Source organism: Camarhynchus parvulus, chromosome 10 (genome assembly GCF_901933205.1).
Source record: "Camarhynchus parvulus chromosome 10, STF_HiC, whole genome shotgun sequence".
Taxonomy (NCBI): Eukaryota; Metazoa; Chordata; class Aves; order Passeriformes; family Thraupidae; genus Camarhynchus; species Camarhynchus parvulus.
Window position 1 is genome coordinate 17,435,050 of NC_044580.1, and position 20,195 is coordinate 17,455,244.

A 20,195-nucleotide genomic window follows, 5' to 3' on the forward strand; every position below is an offset into this window, starting at 1 on the left:
AATGGCTCCACCTTTGATCTTGTGCCCAATGAGAGACTCCATCCCAACATTTGGGAAGCCTTCTGTATGGCTGTTGCCTCTACTGGCAACCTGGGAAGCCAAGTTTGTGGTCAAACACAGATGTGGTTAATGCACTGCATGCAAATAAAATGCATACAGTGACAAAATCAGGGTTAAAAGCAAGGAAGAAAACTTGCAGTCCTTGAAATAAATTAATTGTTACTTGAGCACACTCAGCTTCAGAGTTCAAAAGGAGAGTTGTAAATGGAGTAAGGATGAATCATTTGTAACTTGTCCAGATCTAACTCTGCTTATTTTGATTGTTACAGATGATCCATTACTTGTTGGATCTTAACATTTATTAACTACTACAGCACATCACAATGCTTCCTTTGAAGTTTAATTAGTAGCTTTTAGGACACTCCATCAGTGACCCCTAGAAGGCTAAAATATAAGATTTTAAATATATTATCCAAACAGAGCATCTGATTCTGATTACTTCAAAACTACCATGGTTAGCAGATGCTTTCCTGTACTAAAGTTTAATTGATATCTGCAGATTTTTGGGCCAGTTCAGCCAATTATGAAGTTCAAGAGTATAGAAGAGGTGATACGAAGAGCCAACAGCACCGAGTACGGACTCACAGCTGCGGTGTTCACCAAGAACCTGGACAGAGCTTTAACCCTGGCTTCAGCTCTGCAGTCAGGAACAGTCTGGTGAGCAGCCTGGGAACAGAGGGTGGGCTGGGGCTTTGTTTCCTGGGAGGAGAGAGGGATTTAGGATTTGCAATCATGTTGGTAAGGTAATAGAGGTTGTGGGCTCCATCCCCATACGTGCCGCTCATTTAAGAGTTGAACTTCGTGATCCTTGTGAGTTCCTCCCAACTCAGAATATCTGTGATTCTCTAAATGCTGCAGCTAAGATGGATTAGTAGCCTGCCTAATTCTTGATGTTCTGCTCAGAAGCAACATCCATTCCTCAAAATGAGGTGGTGAGCCCTGATAGCATGTTGAGAAATGGACTGTTTTTTCCTTTAGTCGAGGTATTTCTTTGTCGGGGTTGTAGAAAGCTCCACCAGACGTTGTGCCTTCCAAAACCCTGTATGGAGCAAAAAAGCAATTCTCATGATCTTTTGCCAGCACCAGATGGGATTTTGCTGCACAAACCAATATGGACAGTAGGTGGCAACACACCACTGTCACAAAGAAAAGCAGCTATTTTTGCGTACAAAATTTCTTATTTTATATTAGAATGATTTCAAAGATGGAATCCTGATTTTTTCCCACTCAAGACGAGAAGTTGATCTGCTATCTGCTTCTGATGCAGAGGATTAATTTCAAGAGTTGTCACCAGAAGAATTAGCCTCAAATATTTACATAAAAATGGGATGTTGGGCTTTGAAGGATACATGTGCTGAACACACAAGGAAGTGCACACTTCCAGCACAAGCCATACCTGTGCTGCATGACTTTCAGTCATTTGATCTTACTGAGATGCTAGGGAAGTGTCTGCATCAGCTTTTTCTACCAAGTATCCATAGAAATGGCCCCAGTGCTTTTATTTTACTGTGACACAATTGTCTGACACAGTCCAAATGTTTTCTGTACCTGGAAGGGGATGCTGGGGCCTCATTGTGAGTGTTTAGAGAGCTTTCTGAGTAACCATGTTCATTTCAGAATGTGCTTAATAAATTAGGGAATAGCCTGAACCATTTATTTTAATCATGACTCTGAACATGGCATAAATTCTAGCTCAAGCCTGAATGTCTTTGCCATTAGAGGATGTGAAGCAAGATGTAGGTCAGACTGAGAACTACTCAGATGTTTTCTGTTTCTGCAGAAAAAGAAGATTTTATTGCAATAATTTGATTTCTCAAGTGTATGACAGAGAAAACAGAGAGATTTCAGATTTTATTGTATTGTTGCTGTTGTCATCATCTTGCTTTTCTTTGGTATTGAATTGTCTTCTTAAAATTGATGTTTTTATTGTAGGATCAACTGTTACAATGCGCTCTATGCTCAGGCTCCTTTTGGTGGCTTTAAAATGTCAGGCAATGGCAGAGAACTGTAAGTTTTGTTCAGTATTTTGTTTCTGTGTGGGTGGTGAATGCAATAACATTTGTGACTGTGAAAACACTGTTGAATTTGCTTTTAAAGTTTAATCAGGCTTGCAGCATGCCCCACAGGGAGGTGCTAAGCCAGTAGAGCGTGGATGTAAAGCATTCCTTTAGGAGCACCTTCATCTGCTTTATGAGCTTTTAATAGCTCCAGTTCACTCAAGTCCACTTGGAAGCATTCTTCCATACTAGTTAGATTTTTAGATGAAGGGAGAAGTATGGCACCACAGACACTGGTATCCATCCCAAACCTGCTCCATCTTTCCATGGTGGTGTCTATGCCTCTCTTGGCTGCTGTATCATTGCTTCTTGTTCAGGTGGGAAGGAATGATCTCCCAAATCATTCTCCATCCCACCTTCCAAGGTTGCTGCTAAATTACACAAGAACCCTCTCTCCCTCTTCCCCAGCCTGGCCTGTTACAGTGGGCCTACCAGACATTTCAGCCCTTAATAATTACTAAAGCTGAAATTTTTAAACCAAGGTCACTCCATGAGTTACACACAGAGCTGAGATATTGTCTTAAATCTTAATTTTCTTCTTGTATAGGAGACAGGTTTTCTTAGACCATTCAGCAGACTCGTCAGAGGAATCTAACACACCTTTTTTTTCACAAGCCAGATTTAATCCCAGAAACCATTTCCAGTAACTGTTCTGGTCCATCTGCTGCTCTGAGACATTCAGGTGCCTCATTTTCTAAGCACAGCAAATAAATTAATCCTCAGATGGGACATAGTTATATATTGAGACCTTATGGTTTGCTTTGCCTGACTGCCTGGATAATTAAAGGATGTCAGAGGTTTCCCATGGGAAGGGCATGGGAACAGAGCCAGTTATCACCAACCAAGACATAATGCAGTGGTGGGCTCTCTCATCAATATGCATTTCTGGAGCAACCGTGCCCTCCTGATGACATGGGATCTTGTAGATAGAAGCTTTTTTTAGATGAAAAAATAACTTTAATTGCTGTCTAAGCACCAACAGCTGTGTGTACGTGGCTGTCTCTTGTATGGCTTCTTACAGCAGCACTCAGTTTGCACAGGCGGAGTGACAAGTGTCATCTTGTGGGTTACAGTGACCAAAGCACTCTGTGTTTCTCTCACAACAGGGTGCAATTGTATGTGCTTATGTGCATGTACTTGGTGGTTATTAGAGGCAGTGGGATAAATGGATAGCCGGTGTAAATTGTTCAGATCTGGTTTTAATGACCTGATGTCAGAAATACACGTGTACAACTCTCTTCTCTCAGGGAAATACACATTAACATTCAACAAATGTCCTTTTCCTCCTCTTTTCTTTTGCAGTGGGGAGTATGCTTTGGCAGAATACACCGAAGTGAAAACAGTCACCATCAAACTCTCCCAGAAAAGTCCATGAGAACAGGAGGCCTGAAATGCTGACACTCTGAATGTGACACACGGGGGACGTGTTCAGAGCAAGGGGGAGGGGAGGGGTGGGAAGGAACATGGAAACACCTGTCTTTATTCCTCTAGAAACACTGAATCTGCTGGGCTCCATTTTGCCAACTGGCTCTTCAAAAACTGGTTCACTGGCCCTGCTGGCAGTACACACTTGTACTCCACAAGTCCCTGGCTGTACATCTGCCTGCTCCCTGCGACTCAAATGCTGTCAGTCATGGTTTTGGCAGGACATCTGCTTCCCAACTGTACCCCTGAAGGACATGGACATCACTGGCATGCTAGAGAGACTGCTGGTACCATCAAAGGTACTGGCAAATACCTTCAGAGGTACTTGGGTTTCCCTTGGCAGAGATGGACTCGAGGGGTAAGGAAGGGTTAGAACAGCTTGACTGGAGTTGGTGGAGTTTGTGTGAAGATTGCAGCTGGAGTTTGGAATGGGAGTGCAAGCTCTCATGGAAGGATCTGTAAGGAAATTCTCTTTGAAAGAGCTATCATGGTTTCTCTAAAGATACGTACATTCTCCATCCTGGTGATATTCTAGCCCTGAATGAGATTTGTGGGAGTTTCCTAGAGGACTCCTTTGGGGCCACTATGTCACCCAACAGAGCCAGACTTTCAAGTGTCCTTGGAACCTGATGTTTGGGTGAGCACACACTACACATGCTGCAAATGCAAGTTCCTGACTTGCTGACCCATCTGGCTCCCAGTGAGTCACAGTTGTATCTCAAACCTTCACTACAGCACTTTTCTCAAGAGGATTTTGCACTGCACTTACCGTGGTGACACCGAGTTGGATGCTGAGCATGTAGCATGGTAGATACCCCACACAAAACACCCCATACCAGTCCTGATCTGGGGGAGGGAGCAGAAGAGCTGCAGGAAACTGCCCTGCACTCTCTTTCTCTGCAACTTTTGGGTTTTTTGAACATTTCCTTGTTTTTTGAGCCAGGACTATTACTTTGAGAGTAATACTTAGCTCTTCACACTGCTTCTTTATCCTGTATGAATGTAGCTTACAATACATTCCTGGAAGTGCAGTGTGGAAAGGCAGGTGCTCCCAAGCACACCTTGAGTGCTGAAAAGGAGGGTGTACAAGCCAGTTACCATGGAATAAGCTGTGGCTGGACTTCAGTCTGTCAGCAGCTTCACAGCCATTGTCCCTGTGAGTGCTGTCATCTCATGGCCAGCACAGAGCAGCTGATCCTTCACTGAGAAAACTGCCTTGGATTGTCCCTTGCTCACAGCTGTCCATGGAGCGGCTGTCACACCAAGCTCATGCCTTAGCACCTCCTGCAGTAACTCCTTTGCATGCCCAGACATTATTATGAGATTAATTATCTTGAGATGAATGACAAGCCACAGGCTATCTTCAGTTCCTGGGCTCACTGCTTTCCCTCCTCCTGACTCTGCCGGAGAACCCTCGCAAAGGCACAGCCAGTCCCACGTCTGCAGGAGTTAGTGGTGACAGCTTGTTAGGAAGTTCAGCTGATCCCTCTGGGATTGTCCTCTGAGAACAAACCCACTGAAGTTCCTTATGGCTTATCAACAGATCCCCAGGGAGCACTGATAAGGATTGCTGCTCCAGATGTCGGAGCTTGAAGCAGAAATGCAGGTCTAACCTCTCTTCGCTGCTGCAAGCCAGGATGTACCCAGTACCTTCCTTTGCTCACAGATAGGCTCAGACAGCAGCAAATTCTGTTGCATGAGTGGAGCTTTTTTTGGAGGAGGAAGGAAGGTGGGTGGTGATAAGTAAGGAAAAAAGTTTGCATGAGCCTAAACTTCCTTATTAGTTGGTGAATGTTGAAATTGCACTTCAACATCACTTCACTTCTGATGTGACGTACCTCCCACAGTGTAACCAGGAGCCTGTGCTCCCACGGGGTGTGAGGCAGGTAAATCTCCCCATCCAGTGATGAAAATGTCCTCCCTTCCCCATCAAAGGCCAAATGGGATCATTGTAAATAAGTTTCTATTTTTGTAAGACACTTAAGAGTGCAAACATCTTCTCAGACAAACATTTTACTCTTGCCACCTGAGGGTTTCCTTGGGCTGCAGAGAGGTGAGGCAAACAGTAAAAGGCTGTTTATCTTGATGTATCTCTGTATTTTTGATAAACAGTGGCGGAAACTGAAATAATCTGAAATTCTTAAAATCCTACTCTTCTGGCTTTATATGTATGATATATATTTCACTTTTTTTCCCCTTATCAAGTTTTTAAAAAGTCAATGTATCTCTTATTGTATAAATCAGGGTTTGACTCTACACACTGAATTTTGTAAGTTATATAACACTAGACACTAACTTTAAAGTAACCCCTTAGAGGGTATATATATTCCTCCATTGCACAGTAAGGCTTTCATATGAATACTAGTTGTTTTTTTTAAAGAAAAGAACTATATTTATAAATTAGGATACAGTTAATCTAATGTATTTTTATAGCTAAAGGTACATGAAAATGTTATGTTTAAACCTCATGTATATATTTAGACTATGGATATCTTTTTTGTAATAGTTCTTGTTCCTAATAAATGTTTAACTTTGTGAAATGGGTGTATCTGAGGATTTAGCATCTCACTGGGGGACTGTGAGGGAGTCTGCACTTGGATTAATTTTTGCAATTTGGATTAATTTTTTTTTCAGCTTTTGGATTAATTTTTGCAATTTTAAGTGCTAAGCGTGGTCAGTGTTCTGCACATAAAAGCTTGAGTTGTGCCATTTACCATAAGCAGAGGGAGGAGAGCAGAGCTGCAGCTGGCAGGGGCAAGCACAGAGCTGGATAGATCCTCTTTTCCTTCTGAGGTGAGCCTCAAAATGAAGTGTTTAAAGACACTGTGGCTCCTGCAGCCAGATGGGGCTTCCTGCCTTGCTCTGGCTGCTCCCTAAACCCCTTGAGACACATCCACCACCAGTGTGGCTCTGCTGAATGTGTTCCCAGCCCAGTTTTATTTCTCTCATCTGCAATGTAGATACAGAGCAAGAACATTCCATTGTCTTTTAACTCTCTTCCCATCTGATGTGTGAGAAATTCCTTTGGGCTCCCTACACAGGCCAAGCCAAACTCCTTGAATTTTCCACTCACTGAGAGCATCACTCAGAATCTTTCAGACTCCAGAAAAGGGAAGGCTGGAGATACAAAGGCATTGCTGTGAGTGACATAATCAATGCAGACCTAAGGAAGAGTGGGATGAGATTTAGGGAGGGGGAAAAGGGGAAAATTAGCTTGAATTATTGCCAAAGGAAATTAGAGCCTCCATCATAATAAAGGAAAAAGAGTTCCTTTAGGGTGTTTCCAAACATTGTGCCAAAAATGGTGTAAGAAAGGTCTGGGTGAGAGCTGGGCTGTGAAGCATAAAAGGGAGCAGGCTCGCTGAGAGGTGGAAAGGTGCTGAAAACGGGTAACACTGGTTTTTAGCTGTGTTAAAAATCAGAAAACAATAGCATTGCTATGTTCTTGCTCTCTGCCTATGGCTGCAACTGGACGCAGATTGGTGGGGACCTGAACCCAGGGAAGAGCAGCGGTGAACACCCATCTGTGTCCCCACAATCACCCCAGGCAAATCTCAGCCTGCCGCAGGCGCTCTGTGAATACACATCCACCCCAAGTGACCATCAGTGACCCATTGCTAGGTACCGACCAGGGTAAAAACATCCTCTGCGTTTAATCACATTTACAGAATGGCTACGAACAGCAAAGCAAAAGGCACGCAGAAATGTTTGGGTTTTTTTCTTAGTTGGTCCGACGAGTGGGGGAAATGGAGCAATCCCTGGCTTGTCAGAGGCTCCCGGAGACGAATGGGTCAGTCTGGGGAAGGGCTGCGCACACCAACACCCGGCTCCTTCCGAAGAGAGGGGGCAACCTCGCTCCGCTGTTCCAGCGAGGACCGAACTCGCCGCGATCCGGGGAAGGAGCAACTTTCACAGTGCAGCTGTGCTGGAAGCTGTGCCGGGACCTGTGCCCGGAGCTGCGCCGGGAGCCGTGCCCCGGTAAGGCCGGGCCCTGCCGGGACCATGGGCAGCACTGCGGGACTGCTCCTGCTCCAGCCACCGCCACTCCCACGCTGGCTGCTCCGAAAGAACTCAAACCCTCGGAGCCTAAGGGCTGCCCGGGGGCGGTGTGGGTCGGGTCTGGGGGAAGGAGCTCCATCCTCCTCCTCCTGCAGGCCAGCCCTGCCCTCGGGGCAGGCCGGGGGCCGCGCCGGGGGACTCGCCCTTGGCCGGCGGGCCGGGGGCCGGAGGAGGAGCCGCTGTCCCGCTGCCTTTGCTGCCGGGCTCCCTCCGCCTCCCGGGCGGCGGAGCGAGGCGTGCGGGCGGCGCCGGACGGGGAGGAGGCGGTGGCGGCGGCAGCGCCGGGAGCGCCGGCCCGGGACGCAGAGGTACCGTGGCTTTGCTGCCGCTTCTCGGGCACCTGCCCCGCCGCCAGGGCAGTCGGTGTGGGGGGCTGCCGGGGCGTTTCAAGTGGAAACGAGGGGGGAAACGCGTTTGTTTTTAAAGAAAATGAAAGTTCGGAGGGAACTTTGCGGGCGGGAGCGCGGCCGCCCCGCCCGGCGGGGCCGGAGAGCGGCGGGACGCGCTGTGAGGGGACGCCTCAGCCCGGGGGCTGGAAAGCGGCTGGGAAGGCGTGAGAGACCCCCCAAAACGGGGTGTAGCGCTTGGTGTCGCCCCGGCCGGCCGGGCTGAGGAGAAGGGATGGCTTGGTGCTCGCTGCTCGCCCGGGACGAAGGATGCGGGTCCCTGGGCCGGCGCCTCAGCCCCAGGTTCGCTATCGACACCGGGCAGGAGAGCCCCAGCGCCATCCCTCCTGTCCCAGATCCGTGGCAATCCCCAGGTGGGATTGTCAGAATCAACAGGTGGTTTGAGTAAAGCACTTACGTTTTAGCAGGGTTTTTTACTGAATTAGGAGGCGATTTTGGGCAAGCCGTGATGTTTCTGGGGGCCCGGCTGTTTTCAGGCACAATGCACAGGATCAGACTGGGCGGGATGGTGAAGTGGAGAGGAGGCGGCGGTTCAGGTGGTTCAGGTGGTTCAGGTGTGGGCAGTAGCAGGTGTAAGGACTGGGAATGTGAGAAATGGGATGTAAATCCCATTTACACCTGTTCAGGTGTATTCTGCATGGTCCCTCTCCTTCTGAACAAGATTCTGCAGAGCACATTGACTCCCTAAATCAAATCCCCAAATCAAATAATATCATGGTGTTTGCACGTGTTACAGTTGTGCGCACCTTCCTGAAGGTAAAGCTCTGTCAGGTTTTTTTTTAATATATACAAAAAGGTCCTGAAATACTGATTACATGGGCACTGTATGGCAGTGATACACATGGCTACAGCATTCAGTTGCTTGCAGTTAAAGGAACTGATTAGCAGCACCACACCACTATTTTTCCTAAAAGTTATTTTTAATTTCACTTTATACAAGGAAAGTTTCAGCCTGGGGAATGGGCTGAGTAGAGAGCTAAAAACCAGGGGTGGAGTGGTTTTCAAGCCTCAGGGGTCCACGCTGACCCCCACTGAGTGTTTCTTGTGCAGTTGCTGTGGGTGCACATGGTTTGTCCCCATGTCAGGGCAAGGAAGTGCCTCAGAAATCATCATCTGCTGCAGAGCTGGTGGGCCAGAACGTGCAGGGGGAAGCGTTTGCTCTCCCTGGAGCTGCTCAGTGCATCGAGGGCAGTGGGTAGGCAGCTGCTTGCTGGAAGCATCACATCCCCTCCACTGCCACAGTTAACAGCCTGGACAGCCCTGGGCAGGTGTGAGAGCCTCCCTGACCCCTCTGCCTGGCGTGTCCCACCCATGGCATGGGGAATGTGTGGTCCCAGCTCCTCCTGCCAGTGTGGGCAAGGGAAGCTGAGGCCAGGAGAGAAGCTGAGTCTGGTGGGGCCCAGCACCAGCACCAGTTCCAGGGCAGAATTCAGTTCTCCACCAACACAGTGCAATTCACCAGTTTGTGGGCTTGGATCTGGGGTTAGGGGTCACCTCCATCTCAGCCTCTTGCAGCACCCAGTGCCCATACTGGGGCACAGGGGTGCCAGGCTTTGTTGCTGCTGCAAAGTCAGGGTCAGCAGAAGCTGAGTGCTCCTAAAATTCAAATATTTGCCTAGAAACAACTGAAATAGGATGCAGTGATTTTTAGTGTTGTTGGCTGGTGGTTGAAACCCAGTGTAAGGAGGGAAGAGCAGAAAGCTTCCTGGATAGGGGTGATGCATCAGCATATTTTTGTATTCCCCTTGGCCTTTGATCCCAGTTCAGGAAGCCAGCTCTGCTCAGGGACAGTCAGGGGAGGTCTCAGACCTTGCTGGCTGGAGTGGGAGGTGGGTGATGAGCTTTGCTGAGCTACAGCCTCAAATCAGAACTTCATCGTCACACACCAGACATGGGCAGAACCAGTAAGAGTCAGTTGAGGTGCATCGTGTCACATCTGAGAGGCGTTCACTGACTGAAACTGAAAGCAGAAAATGAAGGAGCTCTGATGCTGGTTGGACAAACATTGCAAATCCTCCAGGAGTTTGGGCCTCTGTACAGAGAGGTTAAGGGGTGGATGTGCAGCTGTGAAAAGGGAAGGAGCTGGAAGTGCCTCAGGAGACTGAGCTGTGCAATTTTCTGCTGCCTGTTATACCAGGCAGTTCACAAGCAGCCAAGCTTTAATAGCTCTTAAGGGCCCGATTTGCCTTCCTGAGTGAAGAAACCTGGTGCTTCCAGGGTGGGAGAGTTCTCAAAAAGGGCTGGGCAGAGGGGACAGGAGCTGGTGTGTTTCTCTTTGCCCTCTTCTCTTTTCTACAGAGGATTATCTCAGTAACCACATCAGTGTTTTTCAGTTTCTCACAGTCTTACAAGAGCTGTGGTTGTCTTTGTGGATGGGAGAGGTTTTGAGGTTGCATTTAGGATTTTTCCAGCTGCACTGCAGGGTTTCAATGGTCTGCCTTTACACCAGCTTGTGGAGAACCTGAAACTGCAGCTGTGACCCCTGCCCACCCCCTTGTCCTCTGCCCAAAGACTGAGCAGCTTCGGTGGTGAAAAATTAGGAACATTATCTTTCTGTAGCGCAGAAATTAGTAGTAGTAGTCCCCTCTGTTAATTCATGTTGTGCTCTTAACAAAGCTAATATGAAAATAATTGTATTTATGGGATGATAAGTGTATTTTTGCAGTGTGACATTTGGACAACTGTGCTGATAGTGGAGAGGAATGAACATGTCACCATTTCTACAGTGGAATGATTAATTTGTTTTGTTGTTTATTTTTAAACAGAATAAATGATGTTTATTCAGGATGATGCTCGCTAGCAGCCTCTGCTCCTGCCTTCACGTGATGGGGATCATCCAGCCTTGGCAACACTGCTCAGTCTGAAGTGCTGTGGAAAGTTTGTGTGTGGGGCCTCCACAACTGCCACCCAGAATGTACTGGTGTGTGGGAACGGAGGAATCCGCTGTTTGCAGGGAGAGCACCATGGAGCCACAAAATGGTAAATAGCAGGATTTGCTTCTTTCCTCTTCACATTGGGAACAAAAGGTTCTAAGAGAACTCAGTAGCCACCTGCCACTGGGCTTTGATGGAGTGCAAACATGTGAAAGCTTTTTGAGCCCTGATCTTTGAAAATCTACAGTCTAGAACAAGGAATTTTACTTCCAGGGAGGGTGATGTTGAACTATGGAGGTGGTAAGAATAGCATTCCCCTGAAGAGGGATGTTCTCCAAAGGCCTGGGGAGTTAGTCAATATATGTATCACGTCTCACCAGTTCCTAAATATGTTTTACAAGATCTGTGCTTTTTCAGTGTGTGAATGCAAATATGTTCCCAGTCACTGATGCAGTGGGTATTCAGGATATGAAAGCTGCTAAAATCAGAGCATCTCTTCTCAGCCTGAACAGATATTAACCTGCTCCAGTTTTACCCTCAGCTCCGATTCGATGGCTTGCAGTGATTTTATGTTGGGCTAGATTAGAAGGTTTGTGTTTATGTAATAAAGTAATTCCCCTTTTAGAAGGGACATATGCTTCAGGTTGCTTCCTGCGAATTTTTTTTTTTTTCCCTGAGCAGGCAAATTATTTTTGGATGGTTTCTCTCACTGCAACCCTCATCTCCCAGGCACTGCTGCCTTTCTCTGAGTCAAACCCCAGTTATGTTTCTGCAGCAAGAAATAGCCTCCTGTTCTTGTGTAACGGTGTTCCCCCCTTGCAGCAAGTGCTTCATTAGGAGGCAGCATCTGCGCTCCAAGTGTGGGAAGAAGGTGTGTTTGACGCTTTGTAGTGAGTAAGCAGGCTCCAGCAGAAGCTAATGTTTTTGCAGCCTTATTTTGGATTTTATCAGCAACTATGAAGCAAAACCTGATAGTTTATTCAGAGGCCTCCTTGTCTTGTTTGAAGACGTTCCTCACCAGCGTCACGGGGAGCTCTGGGAACTCTTTCCTCTCTCCGTACGTATTCTGCCTGTTCTGTGATTTTCCTGTTTGCTTTTGGTAATTAGCATTGTACCTTTCATTGAATATTCTTAAAATTCTTAAATTCTGTCTTCTGCGTTTCTCTCTGGAAGAAATTATCTCCACTTGAATACTAAGCTATAAACCATGAGAAGAATTTTAATCTGCGCTAACGGTTCGCAACTGTTCAGAATTGCTAAATTTTTGTTCTGCAGTAGTGCTCTGACAAGTTTTCTCTCTGTTTAAAGATACAGTAAATAAATTATTGTACGAGTGAATAATGAAGTGGAAAGTGGAATAGTTATTTTTCCTACATTTTGAGTTCAGGTTTTTTCCTGAGAACTTTATTACACATTGCTGTTATGTAATTATATTCAGTTAAACTGGTTAGCTGGAAGCATGCAAATCTCAGTGGTAGACTATTCTATATGGATAAATCTGGGTTGTATTAAAATAGTCTACAGTGCTGGAAAACTGGGAAAGGCATCCTTGTAAAGCTTAAGATCCCTGTACAAGGCACCAATACTGCCTTGGTGGATTTGCTCTTTATAAGGGTATTGTACATGCTTAAACTCATTGTTTGGGTCTTGCCAAGAATGATTGTCATTAGCTAACTGGTCCACTCCCTAAGTAACTGGTCCTTGTTCTGGCTCGGGTCCCATTACAGGGCTGAAGCAGGAGCACGGTGACTCACTCAGCCTCCACATGCCAGCCCATTGTTTATGCCCTGAGGAACAATGTGGATGCAGCCTCCTGCTCCCATTCAGCGGGAGCTGCTGGGAAGGGGAGTGAGATCCCGGATCCTTTCTTTCATGCCGACGATCTCATTAGTGCTCAGAGCTTGGAGTCTTTTTTTTTTCTGTCGGGCAGGAGGGACTGGCTTGTGGCTGAGGGGGTTTAACCAGAGCACGGTGCTGCGGGGGCTCCGGGGTGGCTCAGCTGGATCAGCAGGGCAACTTCCAGCAGGTCCCTGTGCACCTTCATTATCTGAAGCGTTAGGATTTTTTAGGTTTTTTTCCCTGGCAGCTATAAAGCCCTGGCCAATTGTATGTGGTGAAAATCACACTCACAGCATCCTTGTTAGTTAGAAAATGTAAAATAGGGTGCAGGGGCTCACCTTGCTCAGGTGTCTCCTCTGCTGTTCTCCTGGTTTCCAGTGATTTCCCTGTACCCCAGCAGGCTGCCAGCTTTCCCGGGAGAGGCTGATATCAGACCTGGACCCTCTCTGCCCTTTGGGGATGGTGCTGGGCTTGACTTGGTGGTGCTGACCGAGCCCTCAGAGGGGATTTGTCCCCAGAGCACAGGATGAGGCTCCCTTGTGGGTGCTCTCAGCATCTCCCTTGCTTCCTCAAACCCTGCTTCCCCTCTCCTGGATTTGTTCTTCTTGTCCTAATTAAAAGAAACTGAGCAGGGGTGTGGGGGTGGCTGCAGTCTCTCATTAAGTGTACAGGGTTTGGGTTTTTTAAAAAACTTGGTTAAAGAGCTCTGCATAATCCAGAGGAGGTGACCTGATGTGAATTTTGTAGGAAGTACAATGGAAACTCAAAGGCATCGCTTTATGAGTGTGTAGAACAGCATAAAGATTCATCTCCTTTCTATGGGCTAATTGATTTCTTTGCATATTACAAAACTTCATAGCTAGGATTTAATTCTTGCGTGGTTTTCTAGGAGTTCCTCAGAGGTGTAGGAGAATAACCATTGTCTTCTGAAATATAAGAGTACTTCTGTATCTCCTTCTTACTGGGAATTTTATTCCAAGTCACAGAGCATTCCTGTGCCACTGGTGTGTGTCTCAGAGGTGGGATTGGATTATCCTTCAGACATGCCAGAGGGTGTCTCTTCTCTCCTGCTAAATGTAGAAATGAGGCCTGAAGAGGGGTGTTATGGTGGAAGGTGTCTAACATTACATAATTAGGGACAACAGTGCCAAGAATGGCACTGCTGCCTGAAACTTTACAGTAGCTTTGCAGGGATTAACTAAATGCACCTTCACAACTTCTTTTGAGGCAAATGAGTTGTAACTTGGTGACTTTGAGCTGTCCAGGGAAGCTCAGATGGACATGGACAGTGTGCCTGGAAAAGGGACCTAAGTGTTGCATGAGGGACCAAGCAAGTAACCAGAACGTGTGGCTGCAGCTGTCATTTGGAGGGCACCAGAGGCCCCTAAAGCTTTGCAGGTGCTGTGGTGACCCTGCAGCTCACAGGGCTTTCTATTTTATCAGAAAGAAGCTGCCCACAATGGCAGTGACCTTTGCAACCCCACCCATGGCTCAGCTCAGATCTGACTCACAGGCAAAGCTGCTCCTGCTGCTTCCTGAGTCCTGGGAGAGGCTCTGGTGTGACCAAGGCTTGAACTGGAAAAGCCAAGGGGTCCTTGAGCAAGAGGGACAGCTCAGGAGCAAGTGCAGTTTTATAGGGAAAGTTTCACAAGAGTTTGGGTGGTGACGGTTCAAGGTTGGCGAAGAGCAAATGGAGCAGTTTATCCTCCTGGGACACCCTTTGTGCCTCCAGCTTTGCTCCTGGTTGGCATCAGGGCAGGATGTGTGCAGAGGTGGACTTACTGGTCCTGATGGGTCCCTTCCAGCTCAGCCTGTTCTCTGATTCTGTGATTTCCTCACTGTTGTTGCCTTAAATGTGAAGGGCAGGAACTGGCAGCCGTTAATAACTTTGTTTAAAAATCTTTCCTGCTGAATAGAGGAGGAAGGGAAAATCAGCACCACTGATACCAGTTTGTTCCTCATGAAATCACCATGTCAACTTTAAAACCTTCCCATCAGCTGTGTGTGGGGACAGGACCAGCAGCTGGGCCTTGGGGCTGAATAACAGGGAAAAAGTGCTCACAGCCTCTGTCCTGCTTTTTCCATCCACACATCACCCTGTAGTAACATTACCCTGGGTGTTTGGTGACAGTGTGGGGTGAGAAGGACAAGGAGAGGATCTGGGAGGTGAAGTGAGCACACAGAGCCCTGGTGAGCTGCAGGGTGTGTCAGTCGTGTGAAGTTCTCCGTAATCAGACTAAATCAGCCTGGAAGGTTTGCTGGTTGTCTTCCTGCTGGTTAAGCTGTGAGTAAATTCGAGTCCAAACAGCAAACTGAAAGGGTTCCTGTGAGCTAAAAAAGCAGCAAATAGAACAGGTTTTGTATGTCAGTCAGTCTCACTGCAGAGTGCCCTGCAGAAGGAGAAGTAGGAAATGCTCAGCAGGAATAGGAAGTGCACCAGTAAGGCAGTAATAGGCTTATATTTTTAAATATTTAAATAAACTCTTCATACAGAAGTGGTGCAATCTCACAAGGGGCCGAGGCTGCTGCGGAAGGCTTGGTCTGCAGCTGAACATGCCTGTGGTTAAACCTGCCCTCCTGTGCAGAGCTGGGTGTTACAACATCCCTGCAAACCAACCTGTGTGTCAGAAAGGGGCAAAGGAATGCTGGGGCATTTACAATTTTCCTGACAAAAACCATCAAAGCCAGCCTGCTCTTGAGCTTGAGGGCTGTGTCAAGGAGGGCAGAGCTGCTGGGAGAGCCAGTGGTGCAGTAAAGACCTTGGGAAGTTAATTGAGCAGAGAGTCTGACCTGAGAGCCAGTTTGATTTACAGGCAGCAGTAAAGCATTGAGCTTCCACTGAGCTGCATCTGGAATTATCTGCTGCTTTACAGCTTTATTTTTACACCTTCATGTTAAAATTATTTGTGGTGTATCACATTGAAATGTAACTTATGACAACTCTATCAAGAAGCCTGGAAAAACCCAAAGATAAGGGGATAAGGTAGCAAAGAAAATCCTTTGCCCTTAGCACTTGTACACAGGGAGTTCTTTACAATGTTCCTGAGGTGTGATTTATGAGGGAGCTTTCAGGTGAGGGTTGATTCTGGGGTCAGGGAACTGCTGTCCTCTGTTTCAGTGGGAAAAAAGCAATTGGTAGTGTTCACACCAGCTCAGCCTTTACCAGGGCTGTAATTGATGTAGTGTTTTGACAGAGATGTTGCAGGTGATTTTATACTTGCTTTAAGAAAATGCTATGAATTATGGGGTTTTATCCTCCCCAGAGCCTATGGGGGCCTTATCCAAAACCCATTAAATTCTTTGCACTGACATAATGGGATCTTCAGGGATCCTTACAGCATTAAGTCTGTGGTTTGTTTGTTTTTCACTGCTCTGATCAATAATGGGGCTGTCAGGGCTGTGCTTGCAGGAGGCAGTGAGCTGGGAGGAGCTGTTTGCATTGCAGACAGGGGGAAGAGATGGATTTTATACCATGCAACTCCCAATCTGCTCCATAAAATCATAGAATCATGGAATTTTTAAGGCTGGAAAAGACCTTTAAGGTCACTAAGTCCAACTGTTCCCCCAGCAGTGCCAAGCCCACCATTAAACCACGTCCCCAGGTGCCACATCCACACAGCTTTTAAACCCCCCCAGGGATGGTGACTCAACCATGGAGTCTGTCTCTTAATAGGTTCTGTTTCAGATTTTACATCAAGTCAGGCTGATATTTAATTCCTTCCCTTAATCCAAGTCTGTGTGCTCATTAGTGGGTCAGCAATTGCTTATTTGCATGATTATGTATCACCACAGCAGCAGCTCTTTTATGTAAGCTGCTGATATTTTCACAACAGAAGCGTCTCCATGTTTTTTTAATTTGTGCCTTGCCTTCACTTTAGGGGACCTGTTTAAAAAGCCTTTAAGTTTTAGGAAAGGCTCTCACCCTTCCAAAAGCCCTTCTGCAGTCAGAGGGACTCTGGGAGTCAGCAGTTTGTGTTGGAGTCTGCCATGGAGATGCACAGTGGGAAACCTGGGGCAGATCCTCTGTTTTGGCTCTTCCTCTCCACTTGGGGAGGGCAGCAGATCCCTGGTGAGCTTCAGCAACTTCTCATCTGCAAAGACAACCCCATTAGAGTCACCCAGGGGTGAGGGAAGGGGTCAGTGTGCCACAGGAAGAGTGGGAGGAAGGAGGTGGGTGGGAAGGAGCTGGGACCTGGGGCTGGCAGCTGGAGGAGCAGCTTCATTTCCTCTCTGATAGTCAGTGTGTGGCTCCCAAACACAGGTTGGCATTTCAGATACTGCTGGGGAAAAAACTCAGTCCCAGGCTGTCCCCAGCTCCTCTCTGTGCATAGCTGAAAATCATGGAAAAATAACGAACCAAAGCAGTGACTCAAACAAGAAGTCTGGATAAATTTAGCTCAAATATTCTTGGTATGTTTGTGGTCACTGTGGAAATTGCATCACTTCTTGTTTTAATGATCAAAATATTGCTTGGAAAACTGGCACGGCTACCCGAGAAGAGCTCAAAATGAAATCCTTTAAAAGCAAATATGTCTTTGGAATTGCTTCACCTGCAGTTAATTGGTTTTGGGGGTTGTTTGTTTTATTCCTGTCTTGGTTAAGGAGTTTTTGGATTGGAGGTTATTGCTGCTTAATTGAAAAGCCACAAGGTTTAGAACTGATGCACTCTGCAGTGTGATTATCTACTTCATATAAAAGTTCTGTCTGGGGAGTAGGATTCAAAAAGAGTGCTGGTAATTGCTGAAGACAAGACCTCCTCCAGAATCTGCCTGCACGTCTTTCTGTCTTTCACATCAAAGAGCCTTTGAAAATGCTTTTATTTTTGCATCAAACAGGAACATTTTAATTTTTTTTACAACACTAGCGGACAGGATCCCTTTTCAGATCTCATACACAGCCTATAAAACAAAAAGCCTGGCTCCTTAAGTGAGCTTGTAATCCTGGTCGTAATTCTCTCATGTTTTGCACCTTGGACCTCTCTCACAGTGGCAGGGTGTGAATAAAAGCTGCCAAATCAAAGCCATTTGCATGGATAGGACCAGGTGCTTGGATGCAATGGATCAGAGTTTGTCAAAGGTTGGTGGGAAGGGGATGAACTGTGCCCTTCCTCATTTTGCTGTCTCTGCCTTGCAGCAGACATCCAAAAATGCAGTGAGCTGCAGTGGGGTCACAGTGTGGACACAGGAGCCTCCCAGGCAGAGTCCTTGTCCTCCCTTCACTGAAATGGGTGCTGATATTCCCAGGAGGACAAAATACCCCCTGCAAAAGCAGACATTTCTGCCACTTGTAGGTTTTGTCACAAGTAGGGGAAGGTTTTATGCATTTTTTGGTAGCCCCGTTGAAGCTTTGGTGGCTGTCTGGGCCAAGAGCAGAAGACTTTCCATCAGGTTTCTTTTCTGCTGCAGCCACAGCTGTTCAGGTGATCCTGCCTCTGAGACTGTCCTGGAAACCAGGATCTTCCCTGACTCCTTGGGAGAACAGTCAGAAGTGGGACGTGCTCACTCTGAGTTCAGTGGAAGCTGGAGTGAAGCCCCACTTCCTTCACCGTTTTGTGTGGATTTTTTGTTTTCTTCTCCAGACTAACCCATCCATCCCTTTTCTCCTGGAGCCCTTCCCAGCTCTGCACTTCCCTTGGCTTTGCTGTTGCCAAATTGTCCCTTCAAGTCTCCTCATGCCAACCATATCCAATATCTTGATTGCATTTTCTTTTTCTCTGCATGCAACACTTTAAACTGATCCAGAGTGGTTGTCTTAGTGATAAATGAGAAGTGAGTGTAGCAAGGAGTATTTTATTAGTCAAGCAGGCACAGTAAAGAAGCTCATTGAACTGTGTCTAACATGTGCTAAGCTTGGATTCTGCTGCGTGGGATGTTTGCCCCCTCAAATCTCTTGAAAGGCTTCTTCCTTTAGATGTGTCTCCTGAACATACCAGTCTTTTAATAAAAATATTCTTTCATTCTTCAAGCTTTAGTCAAAGTAACTGGAAGGAATGTGTGGGTCAGTGTCCTGGTGTCACACTCCTACACCTTCTGTCTTTCTGGAGAGACAGATTTTTGCTGCTTTTGTGCTCTTAGTTTTGACCAGCAGTGGGGTTGCAGTGCTCTAAATGGGTTTTCCACTGAGGAAGGTGTTTACATGTGTTATTAAAGTGAAGCACAAGCTTAGGAACTGCTTTTTCCAACTCACAGAAGGTGTGGGATCTCTGGGTGTGTCTTTGGTGGAGCTGGTAGAAGATTTATGCTAAGAGACCTGAGCAGAGACCTTGGGCCCATTTTCCTCTCACTCACACACAGCAAACCTCTCACAGCTGGGGCTAAAAGCATTTGCTTCTTTTAAAGCGAGTTTTAAATACTTGTCCAAGCAGCAGAAGTGAGCTGGCCATGAGGTGGTTCTTCCCCAAGATGAATAATTGATGTTTTAATTTTTTTAGAAGAAGAATTTTGAGCAAATTATTTCTCTGAAAGAGAGAAAACATTGGTGTGTGGGATTTTTCCATTCTGATGAAAGCTTGAATGTTAGGGAAAAGGTTCAGAAGAAAGTTAGCTGTGAAATTTTATTTTGTGAAGTTTCAGATGAAATCCAATCTTGGTTTGGTTTCATGGCTGTAATGTTTGATTCAGTTGGACAGGAATGGTCTCACTGGAGACGCCTTTCACCATTTAACAATCCTCCATTTCCAGCCATGCCTGGAAACGAACACAAAGAAAATCCAAAAGTGTTGTCATGCTTCTGCATGCTTAATGTATATCTTCCAATTTAAAATTTGGAAAGCAAGAGTGGCATAGCTGGCCTTGCCTGCAGAAGCACATTTCTGAATGATTCAAGCTGTAGGATGGGAACCAAATCACTGAGGCCAAAAGACAAAAATAGAAACTTTCACTCCAGAGCTGAGTCATTCGTATTTTCAATAAAGCAACTCTCTGGCCATTTGGAGCTCTCAATAGCTTCTCTTTGGGGGTGGCAGTAACAGCATCACTGTTCTCATTGGGCTTTGCTGATCCTTTGCACCCCAAAGAGGCCATTGCTGGAGGGCTGGGGGTATTCCCACCCTCTGTGAGAGCAGTTTTTGCCCTGTGCTTGCTGGAGGACATCCCTGCCCCATTCCTTCCCTGCCCAGAGGGAATCCTGCTCCTCTCCCAGCAGGTACAGCCCAGAGCAGTGGAAGTGGAACTGCTCTTCACAACCAACCAGTGGGGAACATGCTGTCCTCTTGCTGAGGAGAGGCATGTCCCAGCCCCTTGTTCCTTTTCCATGGATAGCTGCAGGTATCATTCATGACTCTGGATCTGTTTTCCAGTTTCCAGCCTGGTTTGCACAGTGCCATGAGGGTTTGTTCTGACACTCATACTCCAGTGTAATTCTTTGTGCTCTCTCTGACCCCATTGCCTTGTAAAGCCTTTGTGCAGCCTCTTTTGTCCTTCAGCAAAGACTAACCAGCTCAGCTCCATTTTAACTTCTTGGACAACACAAACAAT

The 20,195-nt window shown here is 46.7% G+C and overlaps 2 protein-coding genes across 2 annotated transcripts in view; both read left to right on the plus strand.

Annotated features, from left to right (window-relative positions):
• ALDH1A3 (aldehyde dehydrogenase 1 family member A3) overlaps nucleotides 1-5,934 on the plus strand; it is a 33,259-nt gene extending 27,325 nt beyond the window's left edge. Inside the window, exons 11-13 of the mRNA XM_030955481.1 lie at nucleotides 560-717; nucleotides 1,993-2,067; nucleotides 3,420-5,934. Coding sequence (XP_030811341.1) covers nucleotides 560-717; nucleotides 1,993-2,067; nucleotides 3,420-3,492 — 306 coding nt within the window. The 3' untranslated portion in view covers nucleotides 3,493-5,934. The remainder of the gene's footprint in view (nucleotides 1-559; nucleotides 718-1,992; nucleotides 2,068-3,419) is intronic.
• Nucleotides 5,935-7,440: 1,506 nt separating this feature from the next.
• LRRK1 (leucine rich repeat kinase 1) overlaps nucleotides 7,441-20,195 on the plus strand; it is a 74,020-nt gene continuing 61,265 nt past the window's right edge. Inside the window, exons 1-2 of the mRNA XM_030955631.1 lie at nucleotides 7,441-7,520; nucleotides 10,774-10,987. Of these exons, the coding sequence (XP_030811491.1) occupies nucleotides 10,921-10,987 (67 nt within the window). The 5' untranslated portion in view covers nucleotides 7,441-7,520; nucleotides 10,774-10,920. The remainder of the gene's footprint in view (nucleotides 7,521-10,773; nucleotides 10,988-20,195) is intronic.